General features: G+C 39.2%; 1 protein-coding gene across 1 annotated transcript; it reads right to left on the reverse strand.

Annotated features, from left to right (window-relative positions):
- Positions 1 to 1,377: 1,377 nt before the first annotated feature.
- Positions 1,378 to 25,203, reverse strand: LOC131479216 (uncharacterized; the record flags this gene model as incomplete). Its single annotated transcript, XM_058659760.1, is given in 11 exon segments — positions 1,378 to 2,034; positions 5,712 to 6,022; positions 9,957 to 10,077; positions 13,798 to 14,025; positions 16,840 to 16,860; positions 16,863 to 17,192; positions 17,398 to 17,717; positions 17,882 to 18,447; positions 18,449 to 18,591; positions 22,737 to 22,900; positions 25,115 to 25,203. Coding segments are annotated over 11 exon segments (2,950 nt in total), but the record flags the coding sequence as incomplete, so codon positions are not given.
- Positions 25,204 to 27,715: the final 2,512 nt, after the last annotated feature.

The following is a 27,715-nucleotide window of genomic DNA, read 5'->3' on the forward strand; positions in this document are numbered from 1 at the left end:
AGCAGGAAAGTAAACGGCAATGAGCAGCATTACCAGCTGCAGGAAGCCGATAGGCATACGCGCAGCAGTAGCAGCAGAGACAGTCAGCAGCAGAATTGCAGCAGCAGCAGCAGGAGACTAAGCAGCTAATTAGCAACAGCAGCAGTACAACGTGAACAGCAGAGTAGCGGCATCAGCGGAAGTAGCAGCAGGACTCTCAGATGTACGAGAACTAGAGAGAAACCGCGGAGAGTGGAGAGCAGCACCAGAAAAAGAAAAGAAGCAGAGCCACGCGCACTCTACATGGGCGTAGCCACACAGAGACACGCGGCAGCTACATGGAAGTAATAGCATTAGCAGCGCAGTTGCATACATAGGCGCATGTAGAAACCAGGATATATCTGCATATAATTATACATACGTTGGTGTACGTATGTATATATAAATAGATGCATACATGTATTAGATGTATACATTAAACATATGTATATGTCTAGATGCGTTAGTATCTATATAATAAGAGTACTATATATATCCATACGAATATATATGCATAATTGCGGAAAGAAACGTTTGTATGTGCTGATGTGTATAGGCATAACAGGAGCGATGGCAAGAACAGCAGCAGCTTGTAGGAAGTAAGAGAGTTGGATATGTACAAAAAACGTCCGCCACAAATTAGCAGCAGTACGCACTTGATAAAGGAGAGAAGAAATGGCCGTAATATGCATGAGAAATTTTCAACTTGAGGATTTCCAGTGTATACTTCCTTGTAATGTCCTAACAAAAAAATCAAGATAATTTTCAGTAGCAGACAAACCAGAGAGGGAGTCAAACGAAAGACAGCAACGAAGGGGCTGAAAAAATCTTGCTTAGCACGAACAGCATAACCCCGTGCTCTCCAATGTCTCTGCAACAGCAATGCAGTTTCTGACACCCATTTTCATTACAAAGCCTTTGTATCCTTTATGGACCATATCTGGTATGTATATCCTCAGTGTACATGCAACCATCTCCTCGCCTTCTCTCATCACTCACTCATTAGAATCCCTATGTACCTATACGCGTATGTACGTGTGTGTGTGTGTGTTTGTGTGTGTTTATGTGTATGTGTGTGCGTATATATGTATGTATATGTATATGTGTGTGTGTGTGTGTGTTCATGTATGTGTGTGTATGTATGTATATGTATGTATGTATGTGTATATGTGTGTATGTATATGTATGTACATGTATGTGTGTGTGTGTCACTATGTATGTATGCGTGCGTGCGTGTGTGTCTTTGTGTATGTGTGTGTGTGTGTGTTTGTGTATGTGCGTGTGTGTATGTGTGCCCCAGTGTCGGCGTGTGGGTATGTGTTACAGAGTATGTGGTGTCAGTTTGTTTTGTATTTGTACCTTGCGCCACGTATGCTTTGGTAGCAACAGAATAATATTTTGAGAGGTCAAGTTTTTCGAAATTGAGGTAGTCACTATCGCCAGCATCATCTTCGTTGGTGTTATTATTGACTGCCTGACCCTGTCTTGAACTTTCGTCTTGTTTTATTTCTTTTGGTTGTTGTTCGTCATAATGTCGGCTACCGGCGGCTCCGTCTGGCAGTTTGGGTTTTCGAGTGAAAAAAGAATAACTGTTTGCAGAGGAAGAAGAAGCGTTCCCCGAGAAGGAAGCACAAGAGGAAGGTGTTGCAGATGAAATACTTCGTTTTGATGATAGATGCGATCTGCATGCATTAAATGTAGCTAGAGCTGTTCCTGTCATTACACGACTTCGTGAACCGAGAAGACCAGCGGGTGCTCCTGAGGCTACTCTGACAGAGTCCAGTAGAATTCGTTTCCCAGGAGGCAAACGAGAGTCGAAACAAAAACGAATTCCCGAGACTTGGAGGAATCGCCCTTCTGTACGCGGTACTAGGGAAACGCTGTTCTCTAGCACCTCCAGTAATACATCTCCGCGAACGCTTATCACACACAAATCATCTGCCATGGGTAACATACGTGCGAGGTCTCCATATTTGAGTGGTCCCACTGGATACAGACAGTCCGATCTGATAGTTCCTGTATGAAATGAACATAAACACGTATTACACACACATACACACATACATACACACACCTACAAAACACATACAGAGAAGAGGAAATTAGTGAAATAGTGTGGTGACAGAATGTACTGTGGACAAGGGAGGGAAATGGAGAGAAAAAGAAGAGGAAGTCACGACCCAGAGACACAAGAACACCAACCAGGAAGTAAGAGAGAGAGAGAGAGAAGTGAGCGAAAAGCACAGAAAGACATAATACAACGAAGTGAAGTGGAAAAAAAACGAGAATCAAAAACACACATATATATCGAAGAATGAGACAGACAAAAAAAAACACCAAAAAACACACACGTACACCACAAGGAGAAAAAGAAGAAAACAAAGGAGGGAACACTAATCGACTCTATACGTAGCAGCTGCATACGTACCATACGTGTATATGTGTATAGCACAGGAAAACAGGAAACGAATCCCACTGAAATATTATGAATATCATCGTTAATGCATGCATAACAGGGAGATAGAGAGAAAATCATGAAAAGGAGAGAACGGGAAGCTTATGCATAGATATATTCAAACATGCATATCATGTAATATGGGGAGCGAGGAAAGAAACCTGAGTGACTCATTATCATATCGATGTAGTCATAAATGCACATGTTTATGCATGTATAACTAGAGCGACAGAAGAATAGTGAGAAGGAGAACGCAGAGTTTTCTTAATACTCTTCAAGAGATATACTCAAACATGCATATACATACGTGATAAAGAGACAGAGAAAAGAAGCCCATAGAGTTTTCGTTAATATAAAAGTTCATACATACATATAGAGATGTCTTACTAGACCGATGGTGGCTTTCAATATTTCAGAGTGTGTGTGTGTGTGTGTGTATGTGTATGTATGTGTGTGTGTGTGTGTGTATGTGTGTGTGTGTAAGTGTGTGTATGTGTGTGTGTGTGTGTAAGTGTGTGTATGTGTATGTGTGTGTGTGTGTATGTGTATGTGTATGTGTGTGTATGTGTGTGTGTATGTGTGTTTTTTGTGTGTGTGTGTGTGTGTGTGTGTGTGTGAGTGATATACATCACGACATTCAACTTTTTAAAAATAAATTGTTGTGTGTGTAATATTCAACAACGTCACTACAAACGAACATCCCCGTACGTGCGGCGGTACAATAGTGGAAGAGATATATTTTTAATACAGAAAGACCTGCCTTTCTTTCATTTCAACGCGTTAATACAACACAATCATCCACATATGATGACATGTGTCCTTACGTTGCATATAGGCACACCCGTTCTTCTTTCCCCAGCTAAATTTCACAGCTACCACCATTGAAAGCTCTCAGGTATCCGTGTAAGACGGAGGTTCTCTCCCTTTCTTTCTTTCCGCCCCTATTAATTTCATATGTACACACAAATAATTTTATAAATATATGACGATATGCATGAAGTATAAAAATGTGTACATATTTGTATGTGCCCTCAGTCTCTCCTCTCTTCATCCCCTCCACACCACGACGATCCAACTGATTATCTCTCTTATTATCACTCAAAGGCCCCTCCCTCCCTCCCAATAACCGGGTATATACATATATACATACATATATATACATGGATGTTCAAAAAAATATATATGTAGCTGAGGCGCACATAAAAAGTACTCCTACTATTGACAGAACGGTTGCATCCTCACCCCTTACCGTAGTGTAGTAGTTGTAGTTGTAGTAGTAGTGGTAGTGGTAGTAATAGTAGTAGTGGTAGTAGTACGTGTTAGTAGTAGTAGTAGTGGTAGTGTGTAGTGTAGTGGTGTGTACATGCCCCCGGTAAACGAGAACGACAGAACAAGAGACAAAATAATGCCTTTGCCTAAACTCATGTGGATATATGTATACACTCACTCATATATATATATATATATATATGCACTCTTATCTTTTCTTCTCTTCTTCTCTCCATCTAGACACCCATGACACTTTCATCTACACACGTACGTACATACATATATAATATCTATATATACAAGAGAGTAAACAATGTTTTTGCGTATATCTATGTAATATATGTGTATACATATTATATGCGCACTCCCATTCTTTAGTCTCTTCATCTGTCCATCTATACACCCATGACACTCTTATCCATACACATACATAGGCATATATGTATATATGTATATCTATATATGTACAGCATATGCATATCTATATCTATATATAGCCACATATTCGTGTACATTCTACATATTTGCATACATCGATACACATCGATACATACATATATATATATGTACAGCATATACACATATATATCTATATATATTCACATATTTGTGTACATTCTACATATTTGTATACATCGATATATATATATATATATTCCGTGTGAAACACCACTTGATCTGTCTCTCTCTCTGCTTCTCTGTGTGTATTACATCTCTATAAACCGCATACATATATATATACATACTCCTATTTATATATACATATATGTATCCATATATATATATATACACATATACACAATAGATATATATACACTCCGAGAACTTCTGAATCCCGTTTGCAAAGCCCTGCACAGCACGCGTCCTGTGCATATGTTGCAGAGCAGATTTCGTTTACGCTCGTTTTCCATTTCACTTCTAAGGAGGCAACATCTTTTTTTTTCTGTGGTGCCTGTGGGAAGATGAGGAAAAATAAAATGCTTCGGCCCGCTTTTTTCTATATAGAAAATACTACTGTCAATACATTTTTCGTCTCGCCTTCCTGCCTTACTCATCTTATAATGCTTGAACACATACACACACACACAAATAGGCAGCCAGCTTCATGTGACTGCTACGACAGTACGTTTGCTCCACGTACTCCACCTGCCCTTCCTCCACTACAACACAAAGAACTTCCACAATAAAAGAGTATGCAACCAACAAACACGACAATATATATATCATAAATATATGTATATATATACGAATACGTATAGATACGTACACATATATATGTATGTATATATATATATGTAGATCCCAAAACTGTTCGCTCTCAGTCTACCTGCACACCCTCGACCAAAAGAACGACGACACAAACACACACACAAGACACGAAACGAAATCAGTACAAGCAGCTCATGCACACATATATATATATATACATATTTATATATGTACGCGTATGTGTATATAAACAATTTCATATATGTATGTATGTATGTATGCATGTATGTATGTATGTATATATATGTACATACATGTATGTGTATATATACATTTACATATATATATATGTAATGTCGTTCTTTGTGTGAGTGACGCATACGTCCTCCAGTTGTATTTTTTTTCATTCATACATTCTGTATTACTATTACCAGCATCTTTTCGCTCCCTCCCCTATGATCTTTCTCCTTTTGAGAGTGCTCTACTTGACCTTTTATTCCTTTCCTGACTTCTAAAAATATTTCTCTCCGTCAGAGATCCCCCTCTCACAACTACAACTACCACTACTACTACTACTATCACTATTACTACTACCCACTACTACTACTAACAGTACTAACTACTACTAGTACAACTACTGCTGCAACAACAACAACAACAACTATTACTACAACTACAACTACTACAACTAATGCGGCCACTACTACAATTACAAGTGTGACTTCCTCTTCTGCTCTCTCTCCTTGAAAACATTACCTACCTGAGTTGACTAAAGCAACTTCTGCTTTGCATTCCCTGCGAACGACGTCGCACAGCCACGAGCCCATATTCGTTTCGCTTGTACGGATAGCCGAGAAGCGTGTGTCGAGTGGACATCCAAGATCCACGAGGTATTTCTGCATCTGGTCCTGTACTTGTTGCTCGTATTTCTTCACCAGTTTCTCGACGTGAATGTTCTTCGAATATATGTTGGGGTCTACGCGTACGCGTTTCCAGTGTACACGACTTCCACCCAGGAAGAACGGCATCTGCTCCTCTCCCTCTGTTATATTTGTAGGCAGCAGGGGGCCCCTATGCACATATATGATACGCAGACATATAAACACATACACAATCATACCATACAGACATACACCCACGCATACACATACACACGCACACGCACACACATACACACATACACACGTACGCACAGTAACATCTTACTATTAGTAGTAGTAGTAGTGGCGGCTGTAGTAGTAGTAGTAATAGCAATAGCAGTAACAGTAGTGTTCTTTTCAGTAGACCATACATATATATAAATATACATATACTCGTACAAACATACCTAGATACATAGATACACATTTGTACAACATATACATTTCCTATAGCTTTCGTTTGGAAAAAGAGGTGACAATCCTATCAGAGACACGTATACATACATACATGCATACATACACACATGCACGCATACATACAGTATACACGGACAGATGGAGACGCCTGCATACTCACGAAATAGATTTCGCAGGAAGTCTCGACAGGAAGACCGAGAGAGAGAGAGAAACGCAAATAAGAACACAAGTTTCACAGAAAATACACGAAAAGTACCTTTCATTCATTCATTCTCTCTCTCACACACACACACACAATGATAATAACAACAGTAATAGTAAGAATAAGATTATGAAAAAAAAGTAAGCGTACCAGCAAATAAGAATAAAAAAAGAAGTAATAGGTCTCCAAACACAGAAGTCTCGAGTAAAACAAAGAAAAAATTCAAGACATAAGACAAATGTACGCACCTTTCCTCGCACACACACACACAGACACACAGAGTTAAGTATAATAATGATGACTATAATAACGAATAACAATCGTAGATTACGACAAGCAACAACGATAATATTGATGAAAACAAAATAGAATAATTAATAATTCTTGTAATAATAATACAAATAAACAATCGTAATAATGATATCAGAGAAAATATTGATAATACAAACAACAGTAGTGATAATAATAAATTACGATAGATGGTAAGTAATAGTAACTAATGGAAAGTAATAACAGGAGACAATAATAGTAACAATGAACGATAATCGTTATAACAATAATAATGAATAATAGTAGGGCAATTATACTAAATCATAGTATTGATTATATCACAAAGCACATTATGGGTACCAATAAATAACATTACTATATATAATAATAGTATTACTAATTAATAGCATCAATATTAATATGAGAAAGAACGATGAGTATGACTACCAATTACGGAGGACAGGCACACGAACAACAGAGAGAGAATCTGAAGAAGAAGCAGAAGACGAAGAAGAAGAAGAAGCAGAGGAAGACGCAGAAGAAGAAGAAGAAAAAGAAAAAGAAAAAGAAGAATGAACTTCCTTCTTTCGCTGTATCCCTCTCTCGCTGTTTTCCTCTCTCTCTGTTTCTTTCTCTGTTTCTTCCTGTCTCTTTCTCTCTAAATCTGTAGTACTAACTCATACACAAGGGGCAAAGCAAACAGTAGGAGATGACCCGGAGTTTTGAGGAAGAAATAATGTGCGCGTTCTTTTCCATACACACACACATGGTGGAGACTCGTGATTAAACGCTTGAAGAAATAAAATTAGTAGACCCCTGGGAAAAAGAGAAAGCTTTTCATCTTTTGCATACATATTTATTCATACGATTCCTTGAAAAACTGTAATTCTTTATGGTCAAGTAATCGTAGTCATTTCTTTGCATATATGTAATAACACTTTTTACAGACAGGGAGAGAACGGAGAGGCTCTCTCATGAACAGAGAATCTGAAATTTCAAGGCATACCTTACTTTCTGCAAGTCCGCCTTCACAGTAAAACCACCTATATTAGTGCCAACATTTATACAAATAACTACTACATTATTATTATTATTACTATTAGTATTGAGTAGTCTTACTCATCAATACTATGGCAACTGAAATAAATACAAAAAAGCCACAAATGAAAATGTCTTCTTATATATATATATATACGTCTCTGTGTCAGCATCGCAGTATACATCTCACAAGCCCGAAAATTCATCCCTAAAAATGCAAAGCTCCACTGAGCCACACACTAAAACAAAAAGACAAGTATACACGAAATGACAAGTATATATACATATACACATATATATATATACATGCGTACATATATACATTTATACGATACATACCATGTATATACGTATGTATACGTATATACAGATAAAATAGTGATAATATTGGCTTACACACAGACGACATATACACTCCTCTCATATTATTAGTGCATTCGATAAACAAACAAGCTCTGCACGCCTCTATATATATATATATACATATATATATATACGTATATATTTATATACATGTATATTTATGTCCATATATAGAAAGAAAAACAAACAAGCTCTACAGGCCTCACGTATATATATATATGTATATATATATACATATATATTTATATACATATATATAGAGATAAACGAACAAGCTCTACGGGCCTTACGTATATATATATATGTACGTATCGATATATATGTGTAACATGTATACTTAGACATATCTATATATGTATATATGCTTACATACACAAATAGCATATTATTATTATTTCTACTACAGAGAGAAGATGGGTGTATTTCTATTCTTTCGTGGGTTTCATTTATGATTTTCCACAATTGATTCGTTTTCTTAGGACAGGAGTATTTTCACGACTCACAAAAATCCATTCTCCACACCACTCGTGTAGATATGTATATTGAATTTGGAAATACTACATATATATCATCAAAAATAGTCAGTTTTTATGTTTATATATATATATATATGTATATATATATACATCATCATGTATTTTCATCGCCACTATCATCTTCTATTAGTCACATCCACACATAAATCTATTCACACATACTACTTTTCAAACATATATACATACACATACATATATATATATATATATATATATATATGAACTCAGAGTTACAACATAGATGTGTGTACATGTATACGTGTATAGACACATGTATGTTTGTAATCACCTTCTTACCATTAAAACGAGCAGAAGGCGGCTCTTTGGTTGTACGAGGCTTTGCTTCCATTAGACCAGGGGGTATCAAATATGAAGATGACCGACATGTACTTCTACTTCTGTTGCTGCTGCACTGACTTCCACTCCTACCACTACCACCACTACTACTACCAGTAGTGGCAGTAGTAACACCAGTACACCATCGAGGAGAGTTGTACGGAGAGCTGCCAGCGCTTCTCGTTAAACGGTTAGAAGCACTGCTCTGGACGTTTCCATTATTACTAATGTTGTCACTACTACTAATATTTGTGCAAGTATTAGTACTAGTATTAGTGTAGGCAGTACTTTGTGTGCTGCTGCTTCTTCTGCTTTTGCTGCATCTACTCCGTGTATACACGAAGGGAGTATCGCTACCACCGACGGGAAGTGCCAGTAATTTTTTTGACGAGTATCTGTGTGTCTGCTCTTCCGCAGAATTCCCTCCGCTTCTTCTCCCCTCTGCCTCGAGATGTTCGTGTTCCTGTTGATGAGTGTGACCCCCGACCCACACTTACACCTCCATCAGCAGCCGGTGCAGCAGCACAAGAGGCAGCAACAGAAAATGCAGCAGCAAGAGACGACTGTCCAGACGTTTGCCATAAAAGTGAACACGAAGAAGAAGAAGAAGAGGAGGAAGAAGAAGAGAGGAAGAAGAGAGGAAGAAGAAGAAGGAAACCCTTCTCGTAACTGCACTGAAAAACGAGGAGGAGGAGGAGAGGGAGGAGGAGGAGGAGAAGAGGGAGGAGGAGGAGGAGGAGGAGAAGAGGGAGGAGGCGCAGCAGATACGGAGGCAGAAACACGTGTGGTAGGGATCATGCTACTACTACTACTACTAATACTACTACCACTACCACTACTATCACTACTAATACTACTACTAATGCGACCGCTATTATTACTCTTGGTAATGCTACTGTTGCTGTAGTTTTTACTGCGTTCACAATGTAATGTCACTATTAATACTACTAGGATTATTATTTTTTTTGGCTGTACTACCCGGGTATATTGTCAGAACAGTGAAATCACGGAAGTCAGTTCCAGACTTCACTACAGGGACATTTCCTATTAAACAAAAAAACAGAGGGGCACACATACCACACAACATAATATATATATATATGTACACAGAGAGAAAGGGACAGACAGAAAGAATGATTCATAACCATACATATATGAGTATATGTGCAGAGAGAGAAAAAGAGAGAGGTATATTATCTAAACATTGAGTGAGAGAGAGGAGAATATATATATATATAGGGAGAGAGAGCGAGAGAGTACAGGGGCACACATATCACACGTTAGAATATGTATATATACACACATATATATACCAAGAGAAAGAGGGAGACAGAGAGAGAGAGGTTTATATATTTTTATTTATGTAACGACAGAAAAAGATATATATATATACATAGAGAGGGTGATACACAGGGAGAGAGAGGGATCTAGAGCAAAAGACAGAGGTACGTGTGTATATATATATATATATACTGAGAGAGATATATATATAGAGAGAGAGAGCTAGAGAGAGCTGGAGGGAACGAGGTAGACAGTCAGTTCACCATATGGACATTTCCCATCGAAAAACAAAGTAAGAGAATACTTGTGCCCAACCTTTATAATATGCTAATTTTATACTACCATATATATATATATAAATATATACATATACACGTATATATATATATATACACAGACATATACACTATATATACGCCTGAAGAAAATATATATATATTACATGTATAAATATAGAGAGAGAAGTACACAGAAGAACTGACGGTATGATATTAGCTAGTTATCAATGAGGGTAAAACAGAAAATCACGGGAAAAGAGAGAAATTCGGGTGTCAGTATTCCCTGTGATCACGAAGACATTATCTATGGAAGAAAGAGAAGAGATATATACGCACAAGATTTACAGAGTACAATATATAAAGATTTTTACAGAAACCGAGCTTGAGCTAGAGCCACATGTGGAGCTAGAAAGAAAGAGAACAACACAAAAAAACGTCGATATAGGTTTGCCACTTCTCATCTTGGCTGAGAACAAAAAAGGTTTGTACGATGGTGAGCTCTCGAGAGTCACTTCAAGAAGATCTATATTATTACGTTGCAGTCTCTCTATCAGAAAAAGGACGATAAAATGAAACGTGGGTTCCTTCTCATTGTGCAGTATATATATACATATATCCTCGCATTATAAAAAGACATACATAGTGTGTATATATATAAAGATATTTATAAATCTATGCATATATATATATATATGCCATATATGTATTTGTCGTTATGATGTCTTCTATTGACGAATGCGACTTTCATGAATAGATCAAAACACGAGTAGAGAGCGTCATTGGGACTCGACGAAAAATGCACGTGCATGCTTTCTCACATCAATCAACAGGGCTTTTTGAATGTACAGAAACATACATAGGTACAAACATACATTCATGCATACATACACACATACATGCATACATACCTAAACGCGTACATACATACATACATACATACATACATACATACATACATACATACATACATACATACATACATACATGCCTACACACATACATGCATACATACACACGTACGTGCATACATACACACATACACACCTCAATTCCGTGTCTTACAGACAAGTAATCAGCGTTGTTTGTTGTTTGAAATGGATATGAGATAACGAAATGAAGCGCGGTGAGGTCGTAAAGCACGTAGTGAATAATATATAGAATGTCGATCTCCCAGGGGCTGCTGAATACTCATAGTAGCATGTTTGTATGTTTTCTTTTATGAATTTTCTTCGCATATATGCACACATAAAAGCACGTTCTCTCTCGTATGTGTTTTTATCTTCCTTATGTCTGTCTTCTGTGCGTGTGTGTTTGGGGCGGGGGGGGTGGGGGCGGTTAGTATATGTATGCATGTACGCATGTAGTAAATATATATATACATGTATATATATACATATATATATATAGGCACGTAAATATTGTAAAGAGTATTATGAGTATAATATATTTCACTCTGAATGGAAGCACTAGGAGAAATTCTGATTTATAGCTCTCGGTGGTCTCCATACATGTTACACAGAGAAGTTCACATGCGGACGTCCTACACACACACACACACACACTTATACACAAAACGAGAGACACACACACACGTACATCACACTTGACCACACACCCGCATATATATATACATGAACGTAAGGCACTCTCACACATACACAATGATGAGTGTAAGAGTTTCTGAATATGAACTCATACAATTAGAAATGATTGCATAATTAGACAGGGAGCACAACGAGGTGACTTGAAAGATGCAACGCCCGATACAAGTCGTGAGAGTCGTACTAGAGGAAAGAAGTATATATAATACTTGTGTAGGAGCCCGCCGCCACAGAAAGCTTGTGTGTGTGCGTGTGTGTGTGTGTAGTTGCGAATGCTACATGAAGAGATGCACTTACAGCAACAAGAGTTGGCAGAAAGAAACTGGAGATATTTTCGTACCGCATTTACTAACTTGCAGAAGCACCTTCCTCTGACACACTAATATATATACACACAAATAGAAGTATGTATGCATATGTTGTATGGCCTCCTCCTTTTTTGTGTCTACAGAGACAAAAAACAGGAGGATGTATGCATATATTGTATGGTCTCATCTAATATGTAAATTACCACACGCATATTCAAACACACACACAACTACTACACTAGTAGTAGTAGCAGCGGTGTATCTCCTTACCTCTACTACATATACAAACAGCAAAGTATATGTGCATATGTTGTGCGGCCTCCTCCTACACATGATAGTATACATTACTAGTAATAGTAGTAGTAGTAGTCATAGTAGTTATAGTAGTAGCAGTTATAGTTGTAGTAGTAGTTACAGAAGTGTTAGTAATAGTAGTAGTACGTCCGCATTTGTTGTACGCCCTCCTACTTCATGTGATATGATATTTATAAACAGATCGATGCATTATTTTATGTAGGGCTTCCTTCCAAATGTAATTATAGACAACAACAGCATTAGGTACGCATATTTATATATATATATATGGCCCTGCTGTATGTGTGAGTACAAATGGCTCCCTTCGTTATGTTATATGATACATATATTATATAAACAGATGTATACATGCACATACAGCGCCTCCTCCCTCTCCATGTAAAAGTAGATACTAATAAAATTACGTATGCATATATACATATATATACATATATCCCTTTAATTATGTATGCATATATATATATATATATATATAAATATATGTATATATGTATATACATATATGCCCTTCAAGTATGTATATATATATATATATGCGTTGAAGTACGTATGCAAATGTGCATATATATATATATATACATATATGCCCTGAAGTATGTTTGCGTACATATACACATATATCCCTTGAAGTATGCAGGCATTTATGTATATATGTATGTGCCCTGAAGTATGTATGCATATATATATATATATATATATATATATGCCCTAAAGTATGTATGCACATATATATATATATAAATGCCTTGAAGTATGTATGCATACGTTGTGGTATGTCCTCGTGCTTCATATAATCTAGCATATGCAAGCAGAGGCATCCATGCATCATGTATATACGACTCTCCTTCCACCTGTGATATGTAGAGAGACGTATGCATGAATGTGTTTTATGGCCCCTCCTTCTCCATGTAATAATACGTATATGCAGACAGGAAAGTACTATGCAGAGGCCTATCTGTGGGTCCGCGTTCATCTTCTTACCAATACGTTGTAAGCCGTAGTAATCATGGTCGTGTCCTCCTAGTATCAGGTCTATATCTTCAGCTTCTCGTGCCAGTTTCTCGTCATTTGGAGCTCTCATATGTGTTAGAGCAATAACTAATTCACACTCTTTCTGTCGGAGCACTCTGCTCAGGCAGTTCGCTGCTTTGACGAAGTCCACGTAACACACGTCTTCTCTGTCGATAGCTCCGAGCGTATCTAGCCATTCTGCAATAATCACAGCCACACGACGTCAGGAAATATTCACACTAAAAAGGGAAACAAAAGATTTTTTTTTCATGGTTAAGAGAGAAGAAAAAAGGACTTCGGAGAAAACTAAAAACAAACGCCCCTATACAACACAACATATCCAAAAAAAAGCGTGACCACAAGTACGCAAATAGTCATGCGGGGGATGCACATATATATATATATATATATATAGATATACATATGTATATATATATATATATATATTTTTCGTGTATGTGTATGTATGTAGGTATATATGTATCTGTATGTGTATGTATATATATATTATATATATATATATATATATATGTGTGTGTGTGTGTGTGTGTGTGTACGTATGCATGAGTGTGTGTATATGTTGGTCTGTATGTGTGAGTGTATGTATTGTGTATATATATAAATGTATATGTGTGTACGAGTATATATGTGTATGTATATATATGTGTATCTGTATGTGTTGGTGTATATGTGTATGTATGAGTGTGTGTAATGTATGTGCGTGTATGTGTGTGTGTGTGTAGATGTACTTTCCCGTGCTATTTTTTTCGTAATCAGAGCAATAATCGACGAGCTAAAATCGTGAAGCTAGAATTAGAGGCACAAGTAGCAGAGAAAAAAGAAGCTAAAGAGAACGTACATACAAACACACTAGAAAATGCAATCTGAATTGCTGCCACCCATCAACGAGACATAAACACACACACACTCATACATACACACACAAATACATGCAAGACACACACTTACACACACACACATGCGCAGAGACGACTTACACACACACACATGCGCAGAGACGACTAACAAAAGGAAGTGATCAGTTCAAACACGAAAAACAACTGAACAAGAAGAAAGAAGTTTGAATCAGGAAGAAAGGAGAGCCTCTATTTTCGAAGAAGAATGAATGAACACGACCCAGTAGAGTATATGCGAGACTGGTAGAAGGAAAAAGTAAAATGATCATAAAGTGAGAGCACTGTGTTTCTGTGTTATACGTAGACACACAAAATCAAAAGAGAGTGACAAGAAGAGAAGAGAAAGGAGCTGAGAACTTCATTGTATTTTGCACATTGATACGCAAGTACACATACAAGGGTAAAAAGAAAGAGAAAGTAACAAAAAAAGCAGCACAACAATTTGTTTTGCAATAGATTCACAGATACATATCGAAAGATAGAAAAAAAGAAAAATACAAGGAACGTACTATATTCTCTCCTGAGGCGAGACTGTTACCGATGCCCTCTCAGAACTGTTGCTGTCGTCAATGCTGTGGACACATCTACATGTGTGTCTCTCTTTCTATTGCATGTTCGCTAGCACGCATGTGTGGAGATATATGAACGGAAACTACAAACAAAGAGAAGAACAAAAGTTACTGAAGAGATACACTGAGACAGACTGAGTACAAGAGAAGACCTCAACAGACTCAAATATAAGCAAACCTACTTATATACAAATATATACATTACACTTTATGTACATACGTATCGTACATGTTTATACATATGTAAATGACCTCCGTATACAAAGTGAACTCAAGTACTAGAGAGAGAGATGAAGTTTCACAGCGAAAAGAGAACGAGGTATATGTATGTGAATACGACCCCTATAAATGCAGCAAATACATTCAAACTGGAGGCCACTACTGTTTCATAGAAGTCCACAACCTCCCAGACGTAGAAGCAAGCACCTTCGCAAATGTGTTCGTATGTATCATATGCGTATGTGTATCTCTGTGGAAACGTGTATGTGTGTGCGTGTATTTGTGCGTGTATCTCTGTGTGTGTGTGTGTGTGTGTGTGCATTTGGGTGTTTGAATGTGCATTTTGTGTCTGTGTAGGTGTGTGTATTCGTTTTTAGGCGTGTGTGAATGTGTGTGTACGTGTGTATATGTGTGTGTGTATGTGTATGTGTGTGTGTACGTGGGTGGCAAATGATATCATCTCTCGCTGTAGTTACCGCAACAGCAAGCAGTACACTTTCTACCACTTCTTCTTCTTCCTCCCTCTCAATCCCATTTCCTCTAGGCCAAGAAAAAAAAGTCCTTTGAAATGTTCTTACAAACAAGACAAACGTACTTAGCAGATCCTTCATGTTAACGACTGACCGCGCAGCAGCAAATACAAATAAAGTATTTCGTTGTGTAGTATGTGTACCTCTACATATCCATATATATATATATATATATGTATATATATATATGTGTATACACGTATATGTATATATATGTATGCATCACTGAAATGGTATGGATGTATGATATTTCCGAGACGTTTGTGAAGGTTCAGTTGAACCTTTTCCTTTTTCCAAATATGTGACATACTACATATGTGCCAAAATTATTATAGAAGCTAATTACGACTTGTACATATACATACATATGTATAAATATGTGTGTGTGTGTGTGTACCTATGTACGGTGGGATGGTGCTTCTCCTGTGTGTACGTGGGTGTATGTGTGCGTGTTTTTGAGCACGTTGGGCTGAAATATCACAAGACAACGTTCATTCATCTGAAGAACACCCACACATATACACATACATATACATACATATACACATATATACACACATATATACATATATACACACGTACACACATATACACATACATATATATATATATACATACACATTCGTTCATTTGAAGAACACCCACACATATATACATACATATATACATACGTATATACATATACATATATATATATATATGTACACGTCAGAATTAGCTTCCATAATATGAAGTATGCTACGTATTTGAAAAAGAAAAAGAGTCAACTCAACATACCACTTTCCACAAGACCGATGAGCCCACTTTGATTCCCTGCCATTCGCAGAGGCGATACTTCATGCCGTTTGCTAGCGGTAGACCATGTATTTCGATGTAGTCCTCCACAAATCTCCCTGACGTCAATTCTAATTCTTCCTCTTCTTCATCATCGTCTGCTTCGTTTTCGTCGTCATCATAGTCTTCTTCTTCATTCGTATCTTTGAGTAATAATCCATAACAATCTTCGTCATCTTTATTATCGTGAGTATTTCCACCTGACATTCCCTTGCCGTCATTCACAGGTCTTTCAGTATGACCTTCTTTCGTAGCTCTTCCATTTGTAGGATATCTATGCTGCACCGGCTTTATTACTACGATCCATACCATTATACTCTTGGTGTAATTATATTAGTTCTACTACTATTACTACTAGTAGCACTACTACTACTGCTACTACTACTATCACGACAACTACTACCATTATTATTACTTTCACTGTCACTGTCGTACTCCTAGTATTACTAATCCTGGTACTACTAGTAGTAGTAGTGCTGTTATTGTTCTCACGAGACTTACTATCATTACGGGCTCTTTCTCTCTGGTCAGTAGTTCCTCCTTTCTGAGAAACACTATTAGCACTACTGGTCGCATGTTCAGAACGAATATCACTTCTCTGCACGTCTGTACAATCTGCAGCAATACTACCACCAACACCCCCTACACTTGTTCCTCCACCTCCCTCTCCTCCTATTCTTCTTCCTCGTTCTCCTGCATCATCACCGTTTCCTCCATCTCCCTTATCATCTCTTCGTTTTCCTCTTTTTGCTGCCCTCGCCTGGTGTGTCTTCACCTGTTGCTGTTGCTGCTGCAGTGCAGTGGTAGTACGCACTAGGAGACTGTGAAGAGGAGAGTTTTTTTCTCTCTGCGGCGATGACGCGAAAGATATATCTCCTCGAATGTCATTCCGTCCATAGAGCGTAATGTTGAAAAGCGTGATGCAGGGAGATAGTGGAAAGGTGTGCGTCTTTCGTTCTCTTCTTCTTCTTCTTCTGAATCGCACCAGCATAACTCTGGATTCTTGTTATCAGAACCATTTTCTTCTCTTTCCTGTCCCTCGTGCTCTCTTTTCTTGCTTTCGGCTTCTACGATCTCCAAATGTGAGCGTGATACAACTCCTCTTGCAGCCGAGGGAGGAGGTATTTCGCTAGCTGCACTTGTGTCGCCGCGTGCTCGTTCTTCTCGTTCTCTCAAAGGTGTCTTCTGCATGTCTTCTGCAAGTGGACGTCTGGATGGAGATGTAGCGTCCTCAGCCGCAGAGCAACTATTCCTCCTTAAAGCCTCACTCTCTCCTGTTACGGTAGCCGAATCAACAATATTAGTAGTATTGATAATAGCAGTAGTAAGAGTACTAGTGGCACACGGAGGTGTAGAGTGACTATGTATAGGCTGATCATTCGGAAAGAGAACTGTACGTCGTTTCTGCTGTTTAGAGTGATGCAGGTCTTTTTGCTGTTTCTGCAGGCGATTAGCTCGACGTTCTTGGTATTTCAGCTGAAGCTGCAGTTGCTCTTCTGCAGCTGACTTCTGGAACACGTTCGACAAAAGCCATGGGAAATTGCACGACCCCCACGGAGTATTCCAATTCATCCACACCGAAATCGAAATCGTGATTACCAAAACATGCCGTGTGAATCTTCAGGATATTCAGAAAGGGAACCATGTGACGTCCTCGAGTGTACGTCGACATTACCGAGGGGTTGAAGACGTCTCCTGAAATTATATCACGGAAGTACACACACACAGATTCATTCACATACATGCATACATTCATATAGATACACGTACACTCATCCTACAAACGTATATATATGTATATATATATATATACATATATATATATATTATATATATATATATATATGTACGTCGACATTAGCGAGGCATGTATACATATTATATATATATATGTACGTCGACATTACCGAGGGGTTGAAGACGTCTCCTGGAATTATTCCGCGCAAATACACACACACACACATACACACACAGAGATACATTCACATATATAACATGCATACATCCATACAGATATACGTACACTCATACTACGAACGTACGTACACATACATACATATACATATACGTCGACATTACCGAGGGGGTAGGGAAGACGTCTTTCCCCCAAAAACTATATCAGGCCAGTACATACATACAGACATTCACACAGACATACGCATACACACACACATATACATACTTACATGGATACATATACACAAATACATACAATCGTCCAGACACATGTACACCCACACGTACGTGCATATATGCATGTAGATACGTGGAAATTACGGACAGGATCACGAAGACGTCTCCTGAAATAATATCAGTGGAACGGACATATGCGTACCTTCACACTATACATACATGGATTCATACCCATATACGTACACACATACTTTCAAACACATATATATATATATATACATATACATGGCGACATTATGGATGAGTTGAAAACGTTTTCTGAATTTATTATGCGAAGCGACATATACGCACATCCATGTACATATACACAAAGAGTCACAGATACATACATACAGATAGACATACGTACGTCTGTGCATTCATACGTACATATATATGTATATATGTCGACGTTACTAATGGGTTATATACGTCTCCTGAGTTTACTATTTAGATATACACATACGTATATATATATATATAGGTATGGCAGGCATACAAACATACATACGTACATTCGTGCATATACTCTTACGCATACATACGTGACATTCCTGTGATGGGATATATATACACGCCTCAAACGTTTATTAATCAAATATACAGATGCATACTATTAGATTTATATATACGTACACACATATATACATATACACGTATATACATGGAAACAGGTATACATATATATACATATATCCATACATATATATGCAGACATACGGACGTACATGGAGGTAAGTCAGATATTTATAGTGGTGGAAGTATAGAGAAAAGACAGAGGAACAGAGAGAAGGAAAAGAAAGAAGAGAAAGGAGAAAGGGAAGAAGGTGGACGAAAGGCAAAAGGAAAGAATGGAGAGGACAGAGAAAAATAGAGACGACAAAAGAAAGAAAGGATGAGAGAGAAAGAGAGATAGAAAATAACACGCACGTACGGAGGAGAAACGAGACGATATAACGCACATGCTGCTATTCATATGAAGATGACAGACTGAGACAGAAAGAGAAAGAGAAAGAGGAAGACGCAGAGACAGAGAGAGAGGGCAATGCAACATGCACATCATGAAAGATAGATATGCAGGGAGCTCTGTACACTAAGAAAATCGGAAAGGAAGAGAGCAAAAGATCAAGGGAGCAACAGAAGAGAGAGAATCTGAAAACGATAGAAGTGGAGAAAGGGAGTGAGGGAAATATACAGGAAGAGAGAGAAAGCGAGAGACAGAGAGAGAAAAACACGAGAGAGACACACAGAGGAAGAGAGAGAGAGGGTGAAGTGGAGGGTCAGAGAGAGTGTCACGTATGTAGAGATGATGCACATAACATACACACATACAACATATATATACATATACATACACTACATGCTCGTATACGCAAATATATACATACCTACCTCCTGACACATACACACACATACAGACATACACATATGATGTATATACAGGAAGAGGAAATATGCAAATGAATTTGTATAGAGAGAGCATTGTGTGTGTATGTTTGAGAGAGAGAGTGAAGATGAGACCACTGACGCTGAAAGTGAAAACAAGAAAGGGAAGAGACACGAATGAAGAAACGAGAAAAATTATGAAGCTTCTCATCGAAAGTAGATCGTGAAGTGGAGTTTGGCACCAGCAGGGCAAGAGACGTGACGGGGGAGAAGAGGCAGCAGCAACGACAGTTCGGTGATTTGTAGTTACACCAACGGCACAGAGCGGAGCAGTGCAATACCAGCAGAACATCAACAGCCTCTTCTTCGTCTTAAATGGAGGACTAGTAGCAGATATGCACGAGCAGCAGCAGTTTTATCGATATATTTTTTGAGGGACGGATGCCTGAAGTAACAGCGACAGCAGTAGCAGCAGCAGGAACAGCAGCAGCAGTAGCAGCAGCAGCAGTAGCAGCAGCAGGAACAGCAGCAGCAGTAGCAGCAGCAGCAACAGCAGCAGGAGGAACGGCAGCAACAGCAGCACCAACAGCAACAGCAGCAACAGCAGCAGCAACAACAGCAACAGCAGCAGCAGGAACAGCAGCAACCAGGCACTTACGCGTACGTGTTGCCTTTATGAATTTCCAATTTTAAGAAGAATATACAGCAGCCAAGAGAGTTTGTTCGAATGCATATTGAAAACGGTAGTAGGAGCAGGAGCAATAGCAGAGGAGACGCAGTCGAGCAGCACACCTGCTTACCACGAAGAAGCACAAGAGAGAGAGAGAGAGCAACTGTTTCAAAGTCGGGTGGAGTTTTCTCTGCAGGAAAATGCCGGAATACATGTCTGATTGCTCCACATGTATGTCGGTGTAATGCACACGTGAAGGTTTTCGTATGTGTGTGTATACGGAATTGTGTGTTTGTACATGGATGTATGTACGCCTGCACATGTACATGTGTATGTGTACGTATGTGTGTGTGCACACGTGCGTTATGTGGTGTGTACGTGTGTGTGTGTGTGTGTGTCTCCCCGTGAATTTGCGCATGCGCCCACGCACTCAAATACGCAGCAGTGCAGCGGCTGACCCCCCACGGACGTATTCTTGAGTCTTACGGTTTGAGTGCAAGTGAAAGTGTATGTATGTGTGTATATGTGCATGCACGTGTTCGTGTGCTTGTGGGTTTACGCAGGTGTACATGTGTGTATGTGTGTGTGTGTGTGCATGCAAGTATTAAGTGCGTGTGGGTGTGTGTGCTAGCAGTGGGCGTGTGCGCCTGAGTGCGCACATGTGTGTGCTTTACACGTACCTATGAATGTGTGCAGGTAGGTGTACGTACGTAGAACCACAGCTCTATAACACTACTATGCCTGCACTACTACTAGTACAACTACTAATACTATTACTAGTAGTATTACTACTACTACAACTGATACTACTACTACTACTAGAACTACTACTACTACTACACGTACTAGTACTACTACAAGTATTACTACTACTACAACTACTGTACCACTACTACTATACTACCAGTAATACTACTTCTAGTACTACCACCACTACTAGTACTGTTGCTCTGCCTATCATACCACTACTATGCGTATATTACACCTTTCACTGTTACTGCCACGTATACATTACATTTACTACTACAACAACAAGAACTACTAGTACTACTACAATACTATAACACTACTACTATTACTTATAGGATTGTTGTTGTACTACTACTACTACTACCATTATTACTACTACTTCTTCTTCTACTGCGGCTAATGTAACACCCCTACATCTGTATTTGTATGTGTGAATGTATTTGTGCACGTCTGTACGTCCTTATGTACATTTATGTGTTACGACATACATGATCATACTATGTATGTATACGCGTATGCATGTGTGTGTGTGTGTGTGTGTGTTCCATGTATGCATGTGTATCTCCACCAGTATATATATATGTATATGTGTACGTGCCTCTGTGTATATGTGAATGCATGTATGTCCGAAGGTATGGGTGTGTGTGTGTGTGTGTGTGTATATGTGAAGATGGAAAAGAGACACCTACCCCTAAATTCAGATAGGAACAGTACGTGCATACATTCACAACGACCATCAGCGAAGAACAACACGACGAGCCAGGTCATCGATACAAACAGGAGAGAAGATTTTGCAGCGAGAACATCACCTTCGTCTATATATACATGTATATATATATATATGAATAAGGAAAGGACATACCGGAGAATAATATAAAAGGGTGGAGATGCTGATATTGCTGCACTGCCGTAACAAAGCGAGAGACACCACCAGGTCCTTGAGGCGGGCTCTCAATATTGTAGACATCATTAAAATGGATGATAGTAATAGGATCTGAGCGGCCCAAAGGCAGATCAAAATCATACCTAAAAACAAAAAGAAGAGAAAGAGAAACAAGACGTACATATATATGTATAACTATATGTGTACATGTATATATTACATACAAAGTGTAATTATACAGTTGTATGTTCATATAGTACAGAACACGCGTACATTGTTTTACTGAGAGTATTATATTAGCGCTACCACCCTCCCCCCGACACTACTACTACGACTACTACTACTAGTGCTACTACTACTACTGCGCTACTACTGTCGCCGTCACTACTACTAATACTAGTGCTACTAATACTACTACTGCTATATTAAACACTCATTATATAGAGAGTGATAATAACAAGTGCATCTACGTATAGGCAACCTTTCTCACAACCACTATATACATCTAATAGACATAGTACTACTACTAGTACGACTACTACTAGTAGTACTAATACTAGTACGAGTACATGCTGCTAGTACGACTAACCCTAGTACTACTATTATTACTACTATTACTAATATGAGTACAGTACTACTACTACTACTCCTACGACTAGTACTATCGCTACGACTATTACTACTACTACTACTACCACATCGACTATCATCATCATACTACTATTATTACTACAACTACGGGTATGTATTCTTACTGTCACCATGGCTTCCACACTACTACTACTAGTAGTACGACGACTAGTACTGCTGTTACTATGTATATCATATTTCTCCTGCTGCCACCAATAATATGACAAGAGCACTACTATTTCAGCTATTACTTCTACTACTCCTACTCCTACAACAGCACTCCACAAGAAGTATTAGTATATGAACAACACTATCATAACTAACCTCTACAACTATACTGCCAGCATTCCTACTAGGGACGCTACACCTACTCCTACAACAGCACTCCACAAGAAGTGTTAGTATATGAACAACACTATCATAACTAACCTCTACAACTATACTGCCAGCATTCCTACTAGTGACGCTACACCTACTCCTACAACAGCACTTCACAAGAAGTATTAGCATATGAACAACACTACCATAACTAACCTCTACAACTATACTCCCAGCATTCCTACTAGTGACGCTACAACAAGTATTAGTCGTAGTAGTAGTAGTAGTAGAAGTAGCAGTACTACTAGCATCACTACTAGTTCAAGTACTAGACCCATTCACTGCCTACTGTGTACTATGATATCACTACTGCTACTGTGACTATGCCACCAGCACTACTATTACTGATACTACTGCGACAACTATTAGTACTAGTGCTACTACTTCTACTACTTCAAGTACATAGACTAGTATGACTCATTGACTTTTCTATATAGGGCTATATCAGTAGTGTCATTATGGCTGTACTACCAGCACAACTACTGCTGATACTCCTACAACAAGTAGTAGTAGTACTAGTACTAGTACGACTACTAATACCATTTACTGAATCTCACTACTGCTACTGTGAGTATACTACGAGGAAGAGGAGTGGTAGTATTGGTACCGCTCAATATGGCTATTACATTATGACTGCTACTATGACCATACCACCAGCACTACTCCTACTCCTACTACTGACTCTACTACAGCAGGTACTAGTAATAAGAGTAGTACCCTTCAAGTTAGTTCCTGAAGGTCTTATACTACTAGTGCTTTTCATCAAGACAATTTACATTATTATTGCTGCTCTGACCGTGACACTACTGCAGTGACTAGACTACAAGGACTACTACTACTACTATGAGTTGCCACTTCGCCCCGTCAATTCTGCTAGAATATAGTCACTCGTCCACTCACATACATACAGATCCATCCACATACAAACAAACACCGACACAAACATACACACACACACACACACACCCATACCCAACCCACACACGCACACCCACACACACACACACCCACACCCACACCCACACACACCCACACCCACACCCATACCCAACCCACACACGCACACCCACACACACACACACCCAAACCCAAACCCACACACACACCCACACCCAACCCACACACGCACACCCACACACACACATCCACACCCACACAAACATAAAAACACACAAGCGAAGATGCACACTCCCCCCCCCACACACACAAATGCACACACGTACACCCACACAAACACATAGACAAACCTACTTGTATATAATTCGTAAAAAAATACGTTTCTCCTTTCCATCCTACTGGTGTTGTGAAAATACTTGTTACAAGTGTGTGTAATAGATCTCCATATATACCAAGTCTCTCCTGTATAGCCCTTTGAGACTTGACGTGAGAGAGACACCATCATCTCTTGTTCAGTTGTATCGGCATTTCTTTCAACCATCTTCGGTTGAGATGCCACTTTTGCTGATGAATGTTGCTCTCCCGGTACTGCTGATGGGGTGTTTGCGCGCTCAGCATATCTATCTTTTCGAGTTCCGGTTGCTCCTCCTCCTGCTATTGTTGGTGCTCCAGTTGCCTCTGCCGTTGCTGTTGTTGTATTTGCGTGACCTGCCGCTAATGTGTAGGCTTCCACCGGTGTTTCTCCTCCTCCTGCTGCTGCCGCTGGTGCCGCTATTGCTGGTGCTGGTGCCGCTATTGCTGGTGCTGGTGCCGCTATTGCTGGTGCTGCTGATGTACAAGGAAAGGAGGAACTAACTTGTTGTTCAGAACTTACAAATGCTTTCGTATTTGTGGCTGAATTGCTGTTGATGTCGCTACCGGTTGTGTAATCTCTAAAACGCACAGTTGCACGTGGGCCCGCGGTGCGTTGTGGTGAGCGCCCTGTGTGAATCTGGCGACCACGTACAACTTCACCTGGAGGAAGGCCCCCTAAATAAATTACACGAAAAAGCATAAAGAGAGGAATAGCGGGAGAGAAAGAGATAAGGGAAAAGGTCTTACTCGCCAGAGACAGAAGCACTTGTAGTGGCTAGAAAAACAACTACTGAAAGAGCAACGGTAGCTGTAGCAGCACATTCAGCAAAGAAGGAATAGGAGGAGTGGTAATATTAAATATAAACCAGCACTTACAGAGGCTCAGGCGCAGTAGCAGCGGTACGAATACCCACATACACATATATACATATATATATATACATACATACATACACATGCACATATTACGTATACGAGCACACGTACATAATACTCACATACATGCACGTACATGACTAGCACACACACACACACACGCACTTTCGAACACACACAGACAAACAGACGCATACAGAACCACACTCACACAAGTAGACGCACATAATGACAAGCATGCATGTAGGTGTATATATACAAACACACAGCAGAGAAAGTCACACACGGACACTTTGAAACTAGCGGAGTATTAGCAGCAGTAGAAGCGCCAAGGCGACTGATACTCCACGTAGCAGAGACAGGAAAAACGTTATGACAACACCACCAACACAAGTTCGATGGAAACCATATGATTGATTTCCGTTCACTACTACTATTGCTACTACTACTATTAGTGTGGGCGGCTGGCAGTACACGCGCTTTGCGACTGTCTCACTGCGTATCACTAAATTAGAAGAGGTGAAGAGCCTATACGACGCGCAGCAAGTGATCCCAGCGCTTGCATCAGTTGCATGCGCACAGAGAGATACCAACAACAGTAGAAACGGAGGTCGTCGCAGCAGCACTATGTGGCGCCCGTAGTAGCAGCCCGCACAAGGGAGCGTCAAGTACATTTTCTTGGATGAAGAGAGAGAGACAGAGATAGACAGCGAGAGACTGAGAGAGGGAGACAGTAAGACTGAGAAAGAGACCGTGAGTGAGGAAGAACGCAGAGAAAGCAAAAGAGAAAAGAGAGTGAACAAGTGTGAGAAACTGAGACAGAGAGAGAGGGACTGAGGAAGTCCAGGACTAATGGAGTGAAAAGGAACGAAGGCAAAGGAAAAGAGAGAGTGAAACACAGAGAGAGAGAGACTGCGAAAAAAGACGAGAGTGAGACAGTAATGACTGAGACAGAGGGAGAGGAAAGACGGAGGAAGAGAGAGAAAGAGAGAGAGCGGGAGAGCATACAAACGTATGTACCGAAGTGTACGCAGTCACACACGATGGAGGAGCAGCAGCACGACAGTATTAGTATTAGTAGTGATAGTTGGGGACGTAGCAGGAATAGTAATAGCAGCAGTAGCAATAGTAGTAGGAATAGTAGTAGTAGTAGTAGCAGTAGTTAGAATATTCGTAATAGTAGTAGTAGTACGAGAAGTAGTAACAGGGGCAGTACAAAGAGTAGCAAGATACTAGTATCAGTGGTATTAGTGACGATAAGAATAGTAGGAATCGCAGTATTTCTAGCAGTTGTCTGAGTGGCTGTAGTGCATCAGTAGTAGTATTAGTAGTAGTAGAGTATGCGTATGAGTATGAGTAACTGTCGTTGTAGCAGTAGTAGGTATCTGAGCAGTGGGGAGAGTAGTAGTGTTGATGTATGTAGTAATAGTAGTGGCAATAAACACAATAGTATTAGCATCAGTAGCACTTGTCAGAATGGCTCTTATGCATCAGCAATGGTAATAGTAGTAGTACTAGTACTAGTAGGGGTAATAGTACAAGTACCTGTCGTAGTGGCAGTAGTAATAATAATAGTAATCTCAGTAGTAGTAGTAGTAACAGCAGTATTAGTACTAATCGTAATAGTAGTACTAGAATTCGTAGCAGTTGTCGGAGTGGCTGTAGTGCCTCAGTAATAGAAGTAGTTGTAGTAGTGTCTGTCGTTGTAGCAGTAGTAGTAGTAATAATAATAGTAGTAGGTGTTGCTGTATTGGTACTGAAAGTAACAGCACTACTTACAGTAGTGGTGGTGGTAGCAGATGTATTATTAGTGTAGCAGTAAG

This window comes from Ochotona princeps, unplaced genomic scaffold (genome assembly GCF_030435755.1).
Source record: "Ochotona princeps isolate mOchPri1 unplaced genomic scaffold, mOchPri1.hap1 HAP1_SCAFFOLD_1400, whole genome shotgun sequence".
NCBI lineage: Eukaryota > Metazoa > Chordata > Mammalia > Lagomorpha > Ochotonidae > Ochotona > Ochotona princeps.